We start from the raw sequence: 17,834 nt of genomic DNA, 5'->3' as shown, positions 1-17,834 counted from the left end.
AGAAAGAAAAGTCTCTTCAACAAATGGTACTGGCATAACTAGATATTCACATGACACAGATGATCATTATACCCAAAACTTAACTTGAAATGGACCAAAAAATTAAATGCAAAAACTTGAACTTAACAACTTGTAAAAGAAAATGGAGGAGAAAGTAATTGTAACTTTGGTGTTAGGCAGTGATTTCTTAGATAAGACTCAAAAAGCGTGAGCCATAAAAGAAAAAAGTTGATAAATTGTATTTTATTTAAAAAATTGTATTTTATCAAAATGAAAAACTCTGATTTTTCAAAAAAAAAAAAAAGAAGAAAGGGAAAAACTAGTCGCAGAACAGGAGAAAATATTCTCGGCACACACATCTGACAAATGACTTGTATCTAGAACATACTAAAACTTCTTACAACTTAATAATAAGACTCAATTTTGAAGAGGGGCAGTAGATTTATTTCTATTTATTTATTTGAAAGAGAGAGAGAGAAAGAGAGAGTACATAAGCAGGGGAAGGGGCAGAGGGAGAGGAAGAGGGGAAGCAGACTCCCCGCCAGTCACAAGGCTAGATGCCATGCCCGTGAGATCACGATCCGAGTCAAAACAAAGATCATGGTCAACCACCTGAGCCACCCAGGCTAAGTGGGAAATAGATATAAACAGACACTTCACAAAAAGAAGATACAGGCATGCTTCATAAGGATATGATAAGATGACTGACTTTATCATCAGGAAAATGAAAATTAAACCTTCAGTGAGACACTACTACACTCCCATGGGAATGGTTACAATGAAAGAAATGGCCGATTCCAAGTACTGGTGGGGACGCAGAGCAACCAGAGCTCTCATAATTGCTGGTGAGAGCATAAGGTGTACAACCACTCTGGAAAATTACTCAGCATGTTCTTCAGAAGCTAAGTATCAACCTACCATACCACGCAGCCTCTCGTAGCGCATACCCAAGAAAAATGAAAACATGCCCATCCAAGACTAGTAGAGAGCAGTCTTGTTCACAGCTGCTTCTCAGAAACAACCAGAGCACCTGGCTGATCAGTCAGTATGTGACTCTTGATCTCAGGTCATGAGTTCAAGCCGCACTTTGGGTGTAGAGATTACTTAAAAATGAAATATTTAAAAAGAAGAAGAAGAAGAAATGAAACAACCCAAGTGCCTGTGAAGAGGATAGGCAAAATGTAGCATATCCATCCATACATATCACTCATTTTTAAAAATGAACTACCAGGGCTCCTAGATGTTCAGTTGGTTGAGCATCAGACTCTTGGTTTTGGCTCAGGTTGTAACCTCAGGGTCCTGGGATCGAGCCCCGAGAGTCGGGCTCCACACTCATCAGGGAGACTGCTTCTCTCTCTCTCTCCCTCTCCTTATGCCTCTCCCTTACCCTGCTTGTGCTGTCTCTCTCTCTCTCTCTGTCTCTTAAAAAGAAGTGGGGGCACCTGGGTGGTTCAGTTGATCTGCCTTCAGCTCAGGTCATGATCTCAGGTCCTTCAGTATACCAAGGCCAGAGGTTCCCAGCATTCGTATTCTGACAGCAAGTCCGAACTCTATCATTTAAACCAATCTCAGTCCTTCCTGATTCTCTGAGCAACAACATTCCTACAATCCAGATGCCTAGGGGCCTTTTAAATTCTTAACTGCTGGATTTTTAATAATCCTACTAAGATTTTTCACTATTGGAAGATAGTGGGGACATCACAGCATCTGAATGATTAGGGCCCGCATCCTCCTGGTTGGTTCAGTGACAAAACCATCGGTCCCTGGCATCCAGCGTCCTGTGGCTGAGGCCGGCACAGGGAGCTCTCCACATCCCCGTGCATCATGTGATGGGGGGTGGTTGGTTCCTGGGTCCCATGGTCTTTGATCTGAGAGGTTGGCCCCACTAGGGGCCCTCCCCACTGGAGGATGACATTCCAAGGATGCCAAGAACAGAATTTGGGGCAGCTGACCTATTGCACCTAGCAGAACCATCTGGAGGCCTCAGACCTCACACCCTGAGCATGCCCTGCTCCCTGAAGAACACACCAGAGGCTTTTTGGTTCACACCTTTGGTCTCTCACAGGATGACTACACCATGGTGAGAAAAACAACAAGCTGTGGAGCCAAGAATTATTCCGCTCACCAGAGATGAGAAAGCCTGGACAACAAGACTGCTTGCTTTGAGTAGAGCTTCCAGTAAATGAATGAGGCTCCTTCCCACCACACGGGGGGGCCTGGAATCCCCATGTTGTCCCTTGGTGTCCAAATCCTGGATTCCTTAACGCTGAGGAAACCTCTAATATCTCCTTCTCTTTAACCCCAGTGCAGAAAATCCCTGGTCATGAGTCCTGGGGACAACTAAACCAGAAAGCTAGGTGAGGCTTTTCTCGCCTTCCCTGTAACCACCCCAGAATCTAATGGCTGGGCTGATGAAGCCATAGGAACAAGGATGGCCAGGAGCCCCTCCCCACCTCCTGTGGGGACAGAAAGGAAATAGGGCAGGACGAGTGACTGGGAAGAAGGGAAAGGAGGTGGGGTCTGGGAAAGAAGGAAGGAAGAGAGAATCCCATGACTCTGTGGTGGGGACAGCAAGGCCTTGAGGTGCTTGGTGGTCCACAGGGAGGGAGGAAGAGGAAGTCTGCAGCTTTCAAGGCTCGGTTCCCCCGCCCACCAGAAAAACACAGCCATTCGTCCCTTCAATCCCGGGGTTCTGAACACTGGCTGAAGGACAGGCGTGTGTTCAGTGCGACACCAGTTGTGTGCAAGCTTTCCCTGGGAGTCCCAGTGGGGCCTGCAGGGTGCTGAGCTCTGAGGAAAATAAGCAGGTGGGAGAGTGGGAGCCCAGGGAGTGAGCAGGAGAAGCAATGGAGGACGTGGTTCCCGGGATCCCAGAAGACAAGTCCATGGAGAAGGGAAGTCAGGCCTCCAGAGCCCAGGCGAGCCCCATGATGAACTCAACCAAAGGCACAATGCATCAGTCCATATTTATTGAAGCAGGCGATAGAAGACAGGATTGAGAAAGCCACACAGATCTTCAATACACTCCCCGCCAACCAAGCGATGAGGACTCAGGCTCAGAGAGGCGGCGTCTCCTGGCCCCCGAGCTGGTTGATCTCCTCGACATATGGCCAGGTTCCTTGACTTGTGGCTGGCCTCCGCTATCTCTTCTCTATTTCCCCGCTTCCACCACCACTTTTTTTTTTTCCCCAAATCAGCCATTGTTCCAACACCCTTTAGATTATCGTTGGAATTTCACTGGTCGCTCAGTGTACCCTGAACCCAAAGAGCACCAACAACTTGCTAAACATTCCCCCCTACCCTTCTGCCAACTGCAATAACCCCTCCCTCACTGGGCTCAGCTTCAGAAATGCCAAAAATGCCAAACTGCTCAACACCCCAGCACAAAAGCTTCATTTTGCATTTTTCCCCCCTCTAATAAGGCACCTCCATGTCATTGTCCCACACATGTCCCTGCTCCCGGCCCTGCTCGGGGATCACAGAGTCGGGCCCTCCTTCAGAATTTCATAGATCTCGCTGAGCTTCTTCTTCAGCTTGCTCTCCAGCTCCCGGGCCTGCTGCCTTATGTCTTCAGCTGACTCTGTCTTTGCGCCCTTTTGCAAGTGCTCTGAGTCTTTCACGAGGCTGACCACATCCATTGCAAGGAAGAGACCTGCAGTGGCCGCACCCGTGATCCGGGCTCCTTTGGTCATTGCCAGAGCAGTGCCTCCAAAAGCTTTCTGCACCTGCCGGCCACCTCGAACTGAGATTCTCTGAGATGTCATAAGGCGCCTGGCATTGACTACAAGGCGAGGTTTGACTTTGGCTAGCTTGATGGCACGAACATTCTTTGCAATGTTTTGCAGGGCTCTAAAACATGTATCTGTTAAGGAATAAATTTGGGGTATGCGGTCATGCAGAACCTTTGCAATGACCTCCCCTTTGTCAAAATCAGTTGATGTCAGGTGACTGGCTTCGGCTTTTGCGGACGACTCACTTGAGTCTTCCACGAGGCTGGTAGTCACCTGGGTCACAGTGGCTGCTGCTCCCAGCCCCATTCCAGTGGCCAAGAGTGCCAGACTGGCCCCTGCTGTCACAGGAGCCAGACCCAGACCAAGGATGCTCAGGACACCAGACACAACACCAGTGGAGCGGGCTACTATGCTGGCGATGGTGCAGTCCCGGTGTACCCTGTCCACCTCATCTGCGAGCTCGTGGAGCTTTCTTATGCGCTCCTCAAGCTTGAGTTTCAACTCAGGAAACTGATGCAGAAACCTCTCCCTAGCCTCCTGCTCTTTGGCCTCCAGATCCATCGTTCTTTGCAGCTCGTTCAGACGTTCACGAAGGGCTTCTGCCTCCTCCCTGTAACAGGGAAGGTCAAGGGATTAGGAGAAGCTTATCTGGAAAATGGGCTCCATTTGCTCTAACCTCCATACACCACAGAACTTTTACTGCAAACCAAATGGAAAGGAATGCTACAAATGCAAAGAATCCTTCCTGCAATGTTGCATACATTCCACACACGGCTCACGCTGCGTAACACAACACCAGTCGGGGAGTAAATAAGTCTGGGTCATCCTCAGAGGCTCTTAATTAGTGGCTATTGGAGGAAGACGGCCTCACAGTCAAGGACAGGGCCCCACAGTCAGTACCACAGTGTGTGCAGACTGGGAACTCTGCAGATGAAGAAAGGGAAGTGAGGTTGGAACAGGAAATCCTTCTTTCGAAGAAACATCGTGTGTGCTGAGGGATGAACTTACCCATAGAGGTCTGCTCTCGCCCTGGGCACTGGGAAGTGAGCTCTAGGCCCCACCTAGGATGTCAAGGGTCCTAAAATGATATGACTGTCTTCCTTTGCCTGGGCCTTTGGCCATGGGACAGTCTGACAAGATGATAGAGTCTTCGGGTCGTGAGCTGTCAGTTGTGACCACAGAGGATCTACAAACTGGCCTCCCAGGGGAGCGGAAGGCGACAGGTCAGCCATGCAGGCAGATGTGATTGAGCCCCAGTAAACTCTGTCCTGAGGTTCAGGCTGAAAAAAACTCTCTCCCGGAAAACATGTTACCTGGGCTCTCATGAGCCCTTCTCTTGACTGTGCCTTGACCTTGGTCTTCTGGGCTCTGACCTTAACAGACTTCATACAGTCTTAGCAAGAGCTGTGTTAAGACAGCTTAGTGAGAATCCACACACTCTCAATATCTCATCACATTTGACATCTGATCAATCCACCTTTGATGCAACAGTCTTTGACCTGCCTTCAGGAAGAACCCTGTTGGGTCAGGTGAGCAAGAATCCCTCCACTTTGATGTCTCCTCTTACCGATTTCCCATCCCTTGCCCTCGCCCTGCTCCTTGCCTAGAAATCCCTACCGGTTTTACTCTATTTCAAGATGAGCCCAATCTCTCTCCCCTATGACATCACTCTTGATGCCTATGGCATGAATTAGTCTTCTTGACCATTTTAGTAAGTGTCACAGTAACTGCTTACTTGCACAGTGTGAGCATCCCTGGTGGGAAAAGCTCCCCGTGCACTGTCACACACTGGATGCAGGACAGTAAGGCCTCCTGAGGATGACGGAAGCGTTGCACTGGAAACCCTCCCAGACTCTGCCCCAAGTGTCTCTCTCCTGGCTGATGGGAACCTATATCCCTCCCCTGTCACACAGCATAACTAAGGGGACAGCTCTCGGTGAGCTCTGTGAGTGCTTCCAGGGAATCACCCAATCTCAGGGAGTGTTGGGGACACCCCCACACTCAACTTGCGGTTGGTGCCAAAAGTAGGAACAGTCTTAGGGATTGTCCCCTCAGTCTTTGCAGTTGGCTAACTCTGGGTACCTAGAGTTTAAGAAAACAAGATTTCACAGCAAGAAGGGTCCTTAATCACATTTTTGCTTAGCAGCTGCTGTCTCTCCCAAGCCTGCTGTCCTCTGAAGGGGCCCGGCCACTGCCCCAACTGACTGAGAGCCGGGACACCCACTACCCTGGTTCCCCTCAGACTCTCCAGCTCATGTCACAGAATCCCCACCCACCACCCAGCACGGCCAACCTCACAGGTGTCACCAGCCTAAATAACACCTTAGCTGGTCACAGCTTTGCATGCATGTACACCAAGGCCATGTGCAACTTTACGACATCTCTTAAAGCTACAAGAGACTCTGTGAACCTTCTATTTGAACCAGTAAGCTGGAAACGATCTAGATTTGGTGGAGAAAGTAGTTTCCTCTTTGGTGGGGACTTCTGAGGCTCAGAATCCCTCAAAGGCTACACAATCGGTAGCTGCCCCCTGCGGAGCTGGAAGTTGTCACAAAGTCACACTGACTCTTGTTGGTCTGGGGCTGCTCAGTTTAGAAGACAGGGGCTTCCAAATGGTAGTCAAGACTGACCCAGCTCCAAGGCAAGGTATGGAAGAAACCCTGCCCCATGGCCTGGCATGCCCAGGGGTGAGGAGATCAAAGAAGGGAGGGAAGAAATGTCCCCTCTCCCTCTCACGGGGCCTCTGCTAGGCCCCTGGTCTCCTCAAGTTTGTGCTCTAGAGCTTCACTCAGTCCCAGATCCATTGCCCAAGCCTACCTAGTCCTCCAACCTAGATGCCCTGGCCCTCTTATCAATTATGACCACTGGCTCTGGCCCTGGTCCAAGCCTCCTGGGACTTTGGACAGGATGACTAGGTTCTTCACCTTTGACCTTGAAATTCACACCAAGGCCCTGGCCACAATCTTCTCAGATTGAATTACTGTTTCCATGGAACAAATGCCCAATCTGACACTCCCAGACACAGAGACTCAAGAGAGCCCCAGGGCTGGGCAGAGAGAGAATCAGGAGCCAACCAGCTCAGTCCAATTCCACTCCAGCCTCTCCGCCTCATGGGCCCGCAGGATCCTGCATGTTCATGGAACTGCTCAGATGGGGAGGGAAGGCTCTAGTCCGAATCCCCAGGGCCACAGACTGAGGTGTCAGTGTTCCTGTGACTGGTCCCAGAGAAGTCGTGCTTGGCCCTCATCTCCAGGAAGAAGAACCTTACCACCGTCTCTTCCCGGCAATCCTCTAATGAGTTCACACGAATGGAGTTCCTACTATGTGCCATCACTATGCTAGGGACCTTACGTGCATTATCTTTACTTCCTCATTCAAAATTGAACAGATAAAGAGATCAAGGCAGAAAAGGGTCAGCTTTAGGTTAAGGCCCAAGGTCACATAACCTGCCCTCTGCAGGTTTTCTTCTCCTCAATCTGAGACCATTCGCTGCCAGCAAATGTCATGGAAGACACATTCCTCATGGATTGTCAAGAAGGAACATACTCAACCCCAGCCCCAGGACACTGCCCCACAGAGACCTGGGTGACCATCCGGGGGCATCTGTGCAGGGGGCAGGGGGGGTACCTGGACAAAGTGGCCTCAGCCACAAATCTCTCCCAGGATTCATGGTCACTCAGCAGGGCGTCTAGTTCCTCACGCCTCACTGTGTTCAGGAAAGTCTCAATGGCCTCCTCGAGAAGGCTTTCACTCTCTAGATGGAAAAAAAATATGAAAGGCTTTTAGTTTTTTCTTTTTCTTGCTTCCCTAAGGGAGAGAGGAAACCAGGGCTTAGCTGGAGGGAAACCACAGTGCTAAACTGTGCTTTTATGGACCCGGTGGTGGTGGGGGAAGGGAAATAGGTGTGAGCCTGCTGAAGGCATATTGAGATCAATAGATTCAGTTCCTGCCCTGCTTTCATTCTGATAGGCAGGGGCTTACAGCTGGGACACAGGACAAATGCCCTAACATTAGCTGTGGGAGGCCGGGGAATCCTAGGGGAGGAGAGGTTTTACCTGGAACTAACAGGCTCCAGGGACAGGGGACAGCAACAATACTTAGGGAGGACACACTGTGTAGCAGGCCCTGGCCCAAACACATGAACACATTCTATTTGATCCTCATAACCACAGAAGGAAATACTCTCATTTTACAGGTAAGGCTAGGTAAGGCACTCCAGATCACACAGCTGGGAGGTGGCAAAGACCAGACTGGGGTCCAGGTCGTGGCCCACTGACCCTCACAGAGCACTCGGGCTGGCAGCAGGGTGAGAGCTGGAGGAAATGGCCTCTCTTGTAAAGCCCCACAGTCATCCTGAGCCATGCTGGAGGCTTGGACAGGGCAAGAGGGCAGGATCAGCCTCCAAGGCTGCTGGTCTACTCACTCCCCCACCCTGCCTCAGGATCCCTTTTTTCCCCTCTGCTGTCTCCACCTCCCTGAGGACTGTCCTGGCCACTTCTGGGTCATTGATGGATTTGATGGGCAGCAGGGGAAAGGAGGAAGGAAGCACCTCAGCCATGACCCTGAAGAGGGAAGGAGACAAGAAGGAGGTGTCCCTACAGACTCCTAGGCTGGGGACTCCCCTTGACCTCTCTTGGGGGCTCAAGGAAGCTCTTCAAGGGATAGATTCCTCAGTAGGTGAACTCAGCTGGAGGCAACCCCGCAATTCCAGGGATCATCCAGAGAAGCGGAAGGCGACTACCTGGGCTGAGCCCACGGGCTCCTGAGGTCATGGTGTCACTGTAGTTTTCCCTACCACTTGCGTCCGCGTTGCAGTTAGAAGGAGCTGTCGCTTCACCCCTGGTGAAGAGAGAACAAATCGTGGGTCAAATGTGAGCCAGCGGAGGCAGCAGGCAGCAGCGAGGGGCCAGGTCTTGGGGCTTCCCTCTGGGATGGCGACAAATGCCAAGATGGACTTTACCCCGTGTGTTTGTTTGTGTACTAGCTTCTGCCAGCTGCTATTTAAGGAAAGTTACTCACCTCACTCCAGCTCACTCCCAAGCCCAGTCAGGGTCCTGTCACCTGTTGGGGCACAAGAAGAAAATCATCGGACAAGGAGACTGCCATCTGAGAAGTTACACAAGCAATAAAACCAAACACAGAAGAAAAGATGGGAACAAATGTGCTGGAAATTCCTTGAGGTCAGGAACGTGTGTGTTTACTAAGGGTAAAAGCTAATACTGATCGAGTACTGATGACAGGCAGGCTCCTGATGTGTCCCCTCACTGAGTACCCACACACACTGCAGGACGGGAACCTGAGTGTCTCTGATCCAAATCCTGTGTTTGTGACGACTGTGCTCTACTCCCTTTAACATGCAAAAACTCTTATTCATGTACAGTGACCTTTGAACAACACGGGGGTTAAGGGCAATAACCCCCATCATCGTGCAGTAAAAACTTCACGCATAACTTCTGACTTCCGCAAGCTTTTTTGAAGATTTCTTATTTATTTGACAGAAAGAGAGAGATAGTGAGAGGGGGAACACAAGCAGGGGGAGTGAGAGAGGGAGAAGCAGGCTTCCTACTGGGCAGGGAGCGCAATGCAGGGCTCAGTTCCAGAACCCTGGGATCATGACAAGAGATGAAGGCAGACCCTTAACAACGGAGCCACCCAGGTACCTCTTGACTTCCCCAAACTGAACTACTAATAGCCTACTCTTGACCAGAAGCTTTACCAATAACATAAACAGCTAATCAACACGTTATTATGTATGTTCTATGTATTATCTACTGAATTCTTGCAATAGAGTAAGCCAGAGAAAAGAAAGGGTTAAGAAAATCAATAGTAAGGGGCACCTGGGTAGCTCAGTCATTTAAGCATCTGCCTTCAGCTCAGGTCATGATCCCCAGGTCCTGGGACAGAGCCCCTATAACTGTCTCCCTCCTTAGTAGGGGTCTGCTTCTCCCTCTCCCTCTGCCCCTCCCCACTGCTCATGTGTCCTCCCTGTCAAATAAAGAAGTAAAATCTTAAAAATGAAGAAAATCATAAGGAAGAGCAAGTACATTTACCATTTTGTACATGTATTTAATGAAAAAAATCTGCATATAAGTAGATCTGTGTTGTTTAAACTTGTGTTGTTCAAGAGTCAGCTGTGTAAGTATTTATTTGTAAATGACTCCTCTCCTTCCACAGCGTTGGCTTGCAGCGCTAACCTGTCTCTGTCTCGCTCAATTTCCTGGTGCCACAGCTTCCCACAGCCTGTGTCCTCCTTGCTTCTGCGAGATTCCTCATCCCACAGGGTCCGGAGTCCTGCTGAGTCCTGGCGCAATCCCTACAGTCTGACTACGGATTCTCAAGCCTTCCCAATAATGCCCAGTCTTCTCTGCTGTCCTCCCCCAACTTTGAACCTTAGATTGCTACTAATTCTTTATCTAAAGGAAAGTGAAAAGAACAATCTCCTTGTATAAATCTTTGTGTTTTGCATTTGAGATTGTTTCCTTAAGACATTTCTAGAAGCACGATGACTGGGTCAGAAGCTATCATCACATGCACATTTTTTCATACCTAGCACCACACTGTTATGAAACAAAATTATACCAGTTCACATTCACACTCACAGTACGAGGGTGTCCATGCTCTATTCTTAACAGTTCTTCGTAGTCTTTTGTAAAAAACACACCCTTATAGACAGAAAGTTTATTTTAGTTCGTTTTTAGCTTGTCTTGGGAGACGAGGAAAGACAGGAAATGTTGATTACATTTAAGCATTATTTTTTTAAGATCTTATTTATTTATTATTTCAGAGATTGAGAGAACGACTACGAGAAGGGGCCGAGGGAGAAGCAGACTCTCAATGGAGCTGGGAGCCTGATGCGGGGCTCAATTCCAGGACCCCAGGATCATGAACTGAGCCAAAGGCAGACAATCAACTGAGTCAACCACGCACCCTAAGCATTGTTTTTAAGTTTATTTATTTTTTTTAGTAAACTCTACACCCAATCTGAGACTCGAACTCACAACCCCAAGGTCGAGTCCCAAACTTTTCAGAATAAGCCTGCCAGGTACCCCAGGTCCTATCTGAAGAAAGCGAAAGAGCATTTATCAGCTTTCCCTCCTGAGACGTGACTGAATTGATAGTAAAGGTACGTACATGTATAAAAATAAGTAATGATAAGAGTGACTCGCATCTGTGGACTTAACTCTGCACTGGTAATTGCTCTACAACTTTACAAATAATAACCTGTATTCTTCCAATACTCATGAAGTTGTACGTGTATCATTTGCCTCCCTGTTTATAGATACGGAAACTCAAGCGCAGACTATGTGACGTGCCCCAGGTCAGAAATCTAGTAAGCGATAGACTGGGTTCAAGTCTTCAAGGTCCTGCTTGCTGGACTCAAGAACCCCCACTCTGCCTCTCCTCATTCCGCTACTACTTTATTTTTTCTATTTTTTTATTATTTTAAAAAGATTTTATTTATTTATCTGACAGAGAAATCACAAGTAGGCAGAGAGGCAGGCAGAGAGAGAGGGGGAAGCAGGCTCCCCACTCAGCAGAGAACCCAATGTTGGGTTCGATATCAAGACCCTGAGATCATGACCTGAGCCAAAGGCAGAGGCTCAACGCACTGAGCCACCCAGGTGCCCTCTGCTACCACTTTAAAAAGACAATGGGTCCAACAGGAATCCAGAGGCTTAGACAAATGTTTGAAGGCAGATTGGATGGAGAATTGATAGCTGAATAAAGAGAATAGAGGGAACTCCCATCAGAAAAACAGAGAGAGAACAAGGCAATAGGCAGGAAGAATGGTCTGCTACACAGAGCTGCGGAGAGGGAGACCGAAGATGAGAGGCAGGTGGAGGGGAAGCAGGAATAAGGTTACCAATCCCACACCTGACCCTATATTCACGGCAGCCTAAGTCTACACTAGAAGGGGAAAATCAGAAATGAAATACTCCAGAAAAAATACCTCTGTCTTCTGACATCTGAAGGGTCCTCATCTGATCACTCTACATGGAAGCCTGTCAGTCAACTTACCTCTCTCTTAAATATGGATGGGCAATCTAGGATCAGATACGTAAGAAAGATGACCAGATGGAAAGGGTGGCTAAGATAGATTAAAAAAACGACTGCAGACATTTCTGGTTCTCACATAGACTCAGAAAGAACTCACCATGGTGCTGTCTCCCGCCGACAAGACCAACGTCAAGTCCACCTGGGACAAGATCGGCGGCCACGCGGGCGAGTATGGCAGAGAGGCTCTGGAGAGGACCTTCGCGTCCTTCCCCACCACCAAGACCTACTTCCCCCACTTCGACCTGAGCCACGGCTCCGCCCAGGTCAAGGCCCACGGCAAGAAGGTGGCCGACCGCTGACCAACGCCGTGGCCCACATGGACGACCTGCCGGGAGCCATGTCCGCTCTGAGCGACCTGCACGCCTACAAGCTGCGTGTGGACCCCGTCAACTTCAAGCTCCTGAGCCACTGCCTGCTGGTGACCCTGGCCTGCCACCACCCCGCGGAATTCACTCCCGCCGTCCACGCCTCCCTGGACAAGTTCTTCAGCGCCGTGAGCACCGTGCTGACCTCCAAATACCGTTAAGCTGAAGCGGCAGTGGTGCTCGGGCTCCCGGCCCGGGGCCCTCTTGCGCTTCGCGCACCTCAACCTCCCGATCTCTGAATAAAGTCTGAGTGGGCTGCAAAAAAAAAAAAAAAAAAAAAAAACAAACGACTGCAGATTGGGCACCTGGCTGGCTGTTGGTAGAGCATGCAACTCTTGATCTCAAGGTCATGAATTCAAGCCCATGTTGGGCATAGAGCTTACTGAAAAAACAACAAAAAATTAACTCATGTAAACCTGGCAATTCACAGACCTGTACCCTTGGGGATAAAAATACATTATATGTTTATTTAAAAATTTAGAAAATTAATTTAAAAAAATCAACTGGACTTCATAAACCTTAAAAACAATACCAGAAAAAAAAAACACAATTTTGATTACAGAAAATAATTTTTTAAACCTTGACCCAATGTCCTCAGTGAGATTAGAAAGGTGTTGTCTTCATAAAATGAGAACATGATGCACTGAAAAGGTAAAATAATAATAATAATAATAATAATAATAACAATAATGGACAAGAAAAGGGCTCTTGGGACTTAAAAAGTGATTGACAAACTAAAGAAATCTAGGAAAAGGTTGGAATAGTCAAGAAAAACTTCCAGAAAATAAAACAAAAAGGTGACAGAAGAAATGGAACTAAATGAGGAATGACAAGGTACCAATGCTGTCGATTCTTAGAAAATTACTTGAGAAAGAGCTGCAGGGAAAAAAAAAAAAAAAGTTTATGGGGTGAGGTGGAAGATAATGGCCAAGAAACCAAGAGATAGAAAGATGTGAGGTCCAGGATACAGGAAAATTAACATAGACAGAAAGGAACCCAAGGAATACAGCAGGCATGCAGCAGACCTAGAGAGCAACCAGCCCAGAATGGAATGAGAAGTGAAGAGTTCTATGGGGAAAGGGGACTTAAAATAGTATATATGATATAATATCTTATCTAATAGACGGTTCAAAAGAAATTAAGGAAACGTTGAAGGTAATATTGCAAGGAGTAGAAAAAAAGGCAATTAGAAACTCAGGAAAAACTAAAGCTGTACAAGAAAGCATGTACCGAGTGCCTGGGTGGCTCAATGGGTTAAGCGTCTGCCTTCAGCTCAGGTCAGGATCCCAGGGTCCTGAAATCTTGTCCCACATCAGACTCCTCGCTCAGTGGGGAGCCTGCTTCTCCCTCTGCCTGCTGCCTCACTCTCACTTTCTGACAAATTAATAAGAATCTTAAAAAAAAAAAAAGCACATAAACCATATTTCACAAGTTAGCTTTACAGTAAAAATACTGAAAACATCACACATATGTAAACATTCTTCTGTGATTTTTAACTTCTAGAACAAAAGAGACCATTTAAATATAAGAACCAAATGTGCTTGTTGCCAATATGTAAATCAAAGTACAATGGTAGAAGTTGGGAGCAGCACCACTAAAGAGAGAAGAAGGTTAAAATCCTCATTTTACAAAGTGAGGAGCCCCAAAATACCAGCTATGATTGAGAGGCTAGGAAATGAAGAGGTAAGAAAAAAGAAAGAAACAAACAAAGGTGTAAGTAAATGGCTTACGCCTAGAAAGGTTTCTAACTGAGGACATAAATTTAGTGATAATATGATATCAGGAGAAGGTGGGGAGGTGTCTAAGAAAAAGCATAAAAATAAGTGAAATCATCATCTGCCCTAGTAAGAAATAAATAGCTCATACTGCAATTTAAAAATCAAGGGAATGAAGTTAGCTATCGTGGTGGGTGACTACTGCTTTGCACCAGGCACCGTTCTAAGTGATTTGGACACATCGACTCATACATTAGTTCTCACCATGACTCTGTAAGAAAAGGAACTGAAGCCCAGAAAGGGTAGGTAATTGACCCAAAGCACCCAGCTAGTGCCAGAGCCGGAATTCAAATCCAGACTCCCTGTCTCCAGAGCCTACACTCTCACCTATTCTGTTCTCCCACTGTAGGAATATCATATAAAGATACTGATTAACCACCTGAGGAAAAGCAACACATTAAAAGTGATTGTTTTTAATCGGGAAAGTGGATGAGCAGAGTCCTCAGGACTAGTGGATTTGTTTTAACCAATGAGCCTGTTACTTTGATTTCTTTTTTAATTTTAAGAAAGTGGAAGTCCCTTTAGAGCAGTGAATAACAGCTCACCCCAATAATGGGCTGGTTTCTGGCACCACCACGTTCAACATGATGAGAGCCAAGGGATCAGGTACCCATAAAAACTCAGCCTGACTCCTGATGTGACAAGTGGCAGCGTGGGAGAAACCTCGGTGGTTGATAAAGTAAGTTCTCTAAGAAAAGTGGGATGATAACGTAGGTTCAATGAGAATAATCAGCGTGAACGCCACCCTTCTACAGATATAGGGTCTAGCCATCCCTGCCCACCTGCGTGGCCCCGACAGGACACGGAGCCCTCCCGTCCGCACCTCCCATCCCCAGCGGCTCTGGCTACGCTCTCCAGAGGCAGCAGGACAGAGAATCTCACCAAAGCATCTCCCAGGAATGGCTGCAGGCAGGCTCCTCAGGCAGGGAGGGAAGGGGAGCCAAGGACAGGACCAAGTTCAAACTCCTTAGCCTGCCCCCATCCCCAGTTCCCTAATGCTCCTGCTCCTGTCTTCCTCACTGATCCCTGATTCCGTGTTGCCTCGGTCCAGGCACCCTCAAGGACACCTTGCTTCCCTGCTTGTCTTCTTTTTTTTTTCTTTTTTAAATTTTATTTTAAGTAGGCTCCATGCCCAATGTAGAGCTTGAACTCACACAGGGCCCTGAGATCAAGAGTCACAGGTTCTAGAGACTGACCCAGCCTCGAGCCCCTCCTTGCTTCTCATCACACCTCAGCCTCCAGGCCATTGTTCCCCGCTCCCCGAATGCCTTTCCCCACCTTCTTCACCTTGTCAAAGTTTACCTGTGCTGAGAGGCCCCGCTCAACCACTGCTTCCCCGCTGTCTTCCCCCGTGGACCCTCCGGGTTCCCCTTCAGTGTGTGCTGTCCCGACTGCAGTCCTCTGTGTGTCCTTCGCTGTTGGACTCTGAGCACTGGCCATTCCCCGCTGCAACTCCTATTCCAGGGCCTCCCGGGAAACCCCGAGCTGGGCTCAGATCCGAGGTGTGGGAGCACAGCGCACTCAGCTCCACTCCCCACTGAGCAATTCCACTGTTTTCTTATCTGTCTTGATGAAAAGTTTGTCGTGGCCGAGAACAAATAAGACCACGCCTCAGATTTCACACCAGTTACCCTCCTGATTTAATGTGCTTTGGACAGTCCTCCCAGATTTCTGGGCGTTTCCATTTATTTCCTTATGTCTTCATGCTCCCGCCATAGTATTGTTTATGTGAAGAGAAAGAGGAAGAGGAAATTGCAGTAGAACATGGGTGTCCTGGGGCATCTGGTTGACTCAGTGGGTTAAGCCTCTGCCTTCGGCTCAGGTCATGATCCCCGGGTCCTAGGGTTGAGCCCCACATCGGGTTCTCTGCTCAGCAGAGAGCCTGCTTCCCCCTCTCTCTCTGCCTACTTGTGATCTCTCTCTCTGTCAAATAAAAAAAATCTTAAAAAAAAAAAAAGAAAGAGAAAGAGAAGGGGACAAGGGAAGGAAGGGGAGGAGTGGGAGGAGGAGAAGGAAAAACCAAAAGATTTGTGCAAAATCAATCAGTAGATCCCAACAGGACTTAAGTGTAAGCTAGAAAGAAAAATCTACAAATGTCCTGAGGATAATATTTTAAAAAATAATGTTGATTTGGAGGAACTTTTCTAATCAAGATGCAAATCCCAGACCATAAAGGGAAAGTTTCAGTTATCTGCCCTATTAACAGCTAAAAATTGCATAGGACACCATGACCAAAGTCAGACTACAGCGAGAGGCCAGGAGACCCCACCCTCGATCCTTGAACCAGCAAAAGTCGAGCGCCCACGAAACACGACAGATCCTGGGAATCCCCATGAAAAGACTGAAGCCCAGTATTCTTATGAGAATCCCCAGGGAGGGGACTCACCCAGACTCACACAGTTGTCGGCAGGCAGGGCAGAAGACCAGACCTCCTGAAGCAGGTGTTTGGTAAGAAACGAGATTTTTACAACCCGAAGGCTTCTAGGTTTACCTCTGCCAGCAAACACACGGATCTAAGTTCATGCCCTTCTCATCAACCCCAGGAGTCTACAGTTTGGTCTTTTCAGATTCGAAGCCTGGAGCACGCTGCAGTGTGACGATTCTCACCCCTGGTCCCTCTCTTCCCTCTGCTGTGGGCACACAGGCCGACCTCTTCTCTTCCTGCCCCACAGTGGGTGGAACAGAGACCCCAGTGGGGAGCAGGGAGCAAAGCCCAGACATCTCCCTGCTCTGTGTCCTGGTCATGGTCATGGTCACGGTCATAGTACCCTGGGCCAGTCACTCCCTGTCAGGTCCTCAGGCGCCCTACAGGCTGGGCCCTGCACAGACACTCAGAGACACTGTGGGCAACACAACCCTGAGTCCTTGTACCTCAAAAGGAAATCCTTTGCTGGGGGCCGCCAAGAGGCTCTGTCTCACCTGCCCTCCACCTGCTCTGCTTCCACCCAATTCTCCGAAGGCTTAAGCACCCCGACATCCACCTTCCATCTGTGTCGCCTGCTCAGGTCACACGTAGTCTGCAACCCCAGCTGAGCGGTGTCCCCCTCCCTCTCCACTGTTTTGGGGGCACAGGGGGAGGGGAGAAGCAGTCAGACAAACCTGGCTCCAAATCCGGGCTGCGTCCCTGCTCCGTGTGGGACCTGGGGCTGGAACTGCAGGTTCCCCCTCCTGGACAAATCGTGACAACACACGATCCTTTCCTGACAGAGCTGTTTGGAGGGGGAGTCCACGGGCAGGGCCACACCCCCGAGCTCACCCAGGGATCGTCCTCGGAGCTGAGACACATCCAGGGGTTCATGGCTGTGTGGGCCCAGGTGTGTGTCTGGGCAATAACCACACCTCGGGGCCCAGATATATCGGGGACCTAAAGGGAAACTGAAAGTGTCCACGTCCCAGCAGCTCGTGAGGAAACAGACATGTCCGGGCGGGTCCACCCTCCCTCCCACCCTCCGCAGTCCTGACTCCCTCAGAAGAACAAGCCCATGCCTGACATTCCAGGTCCTTCTCTGCTCAGACCTACTTGCCACTGACAGACTGTGGGACCCTCAGCAAATGACTCCTGCTCCACAATTTGAGGTCCCTGAGAGCTGTGGCCTGAGGGCCTCATGCAGGCATGGCATGGCCTCTGGACCTCGCCAGGCTCCAGGATCACAGCCACGCAGTGCGGCGGCCAGGCTGGGCCTGCAGGCCCCTCCAGTGAGGATTCAGTGTCTCTGACCTGCAGGGATGAGTGCCAAGTCCGCGCCATCTGGGGAACTGAAAGATCAAGTGACTATAAAATCAAGCTCCTCTTGATCCCCAAGGATCACAAGGAAAGTCACCCAGGATGACCGCAGTTCCAGAGTGGGGGTCTCGGGCAACATCTCTGGTCAATAAGCCATGTCAGCCCTCTGATGGTGACCCTG

At 48.9% G+C, this 17,834-nt stretch overlaps 1 protein-coding gene and 1 pseudogene across 2 annotated transcripts; one reads left to right on the top strand and one right to left on the bottom strand.

Annotated features, from left to right (window-relative positions):
- Positions 1 to 2,947: 2,947 nt before the first annotated feature.
- Positions 2,948 to 17,356, bottom strand: LOC116592839 (apolipoprotein L3-like). 2 transcript variants are annotated; one of them, XM_032346413.1, is made up of 5 exons: positions 17,186 to 17,356; positions 8,751 to 8,792; positions 8,473 to 8,570; positions 7,359 to 7,485; positions 2,948 to 4,341 (listed from the first exon to the last, which is right to left on the bottom strand). In XM_032346413.1, the coding sequence occupies exons 3-5, from the start codon at positions 8,501 to 8,503 to the stop codon at positions 3,477 to 3,479; spliced, it is 1,023 nt and encodes a 340-aa protein (XP_032202304.1). In that variant the 5' UTR covers positions 8,504 to 8,570; positions 8,751 to 8,792; positions 17,186 to 17,356; the 3' UTR covers positions 2,948 to 3,476. The 2 variants fall into 2 exon arrangements, with proteins under 2 accessions (XP_032202304.1, XP_032202303.1); XM_032346412.1 differs by lacking the exon at positions 17,186 to 17,356 and adding an exon at positions 12,460 to 12,500.
- On the top strand, positions 11,851 to 12,437 carry LOC116592841 (annotated as a pseudogene).
- Positions 17,357 to 17,834: the final 478 nt, after the last annotated feature.

This window comes from Mustela erminea, chromosome 6, assembly GCF_009829155.1.
Source record: "Mustela erminea isolate mMusErm1 chromosome 6, mMusErm1.Pri, whole genome shotgun sequence".
NCBI lineage: Eukaryota > Metazoa > Chordata > Mammalia > Carnivora > Mustelidae > Mustela > Mustela erminea.
The sequence above is the reverse complement of the archived record's forward strand: the minus strand, read 5'-3'. Positions and strand labels throughout refer to the sequence as shown.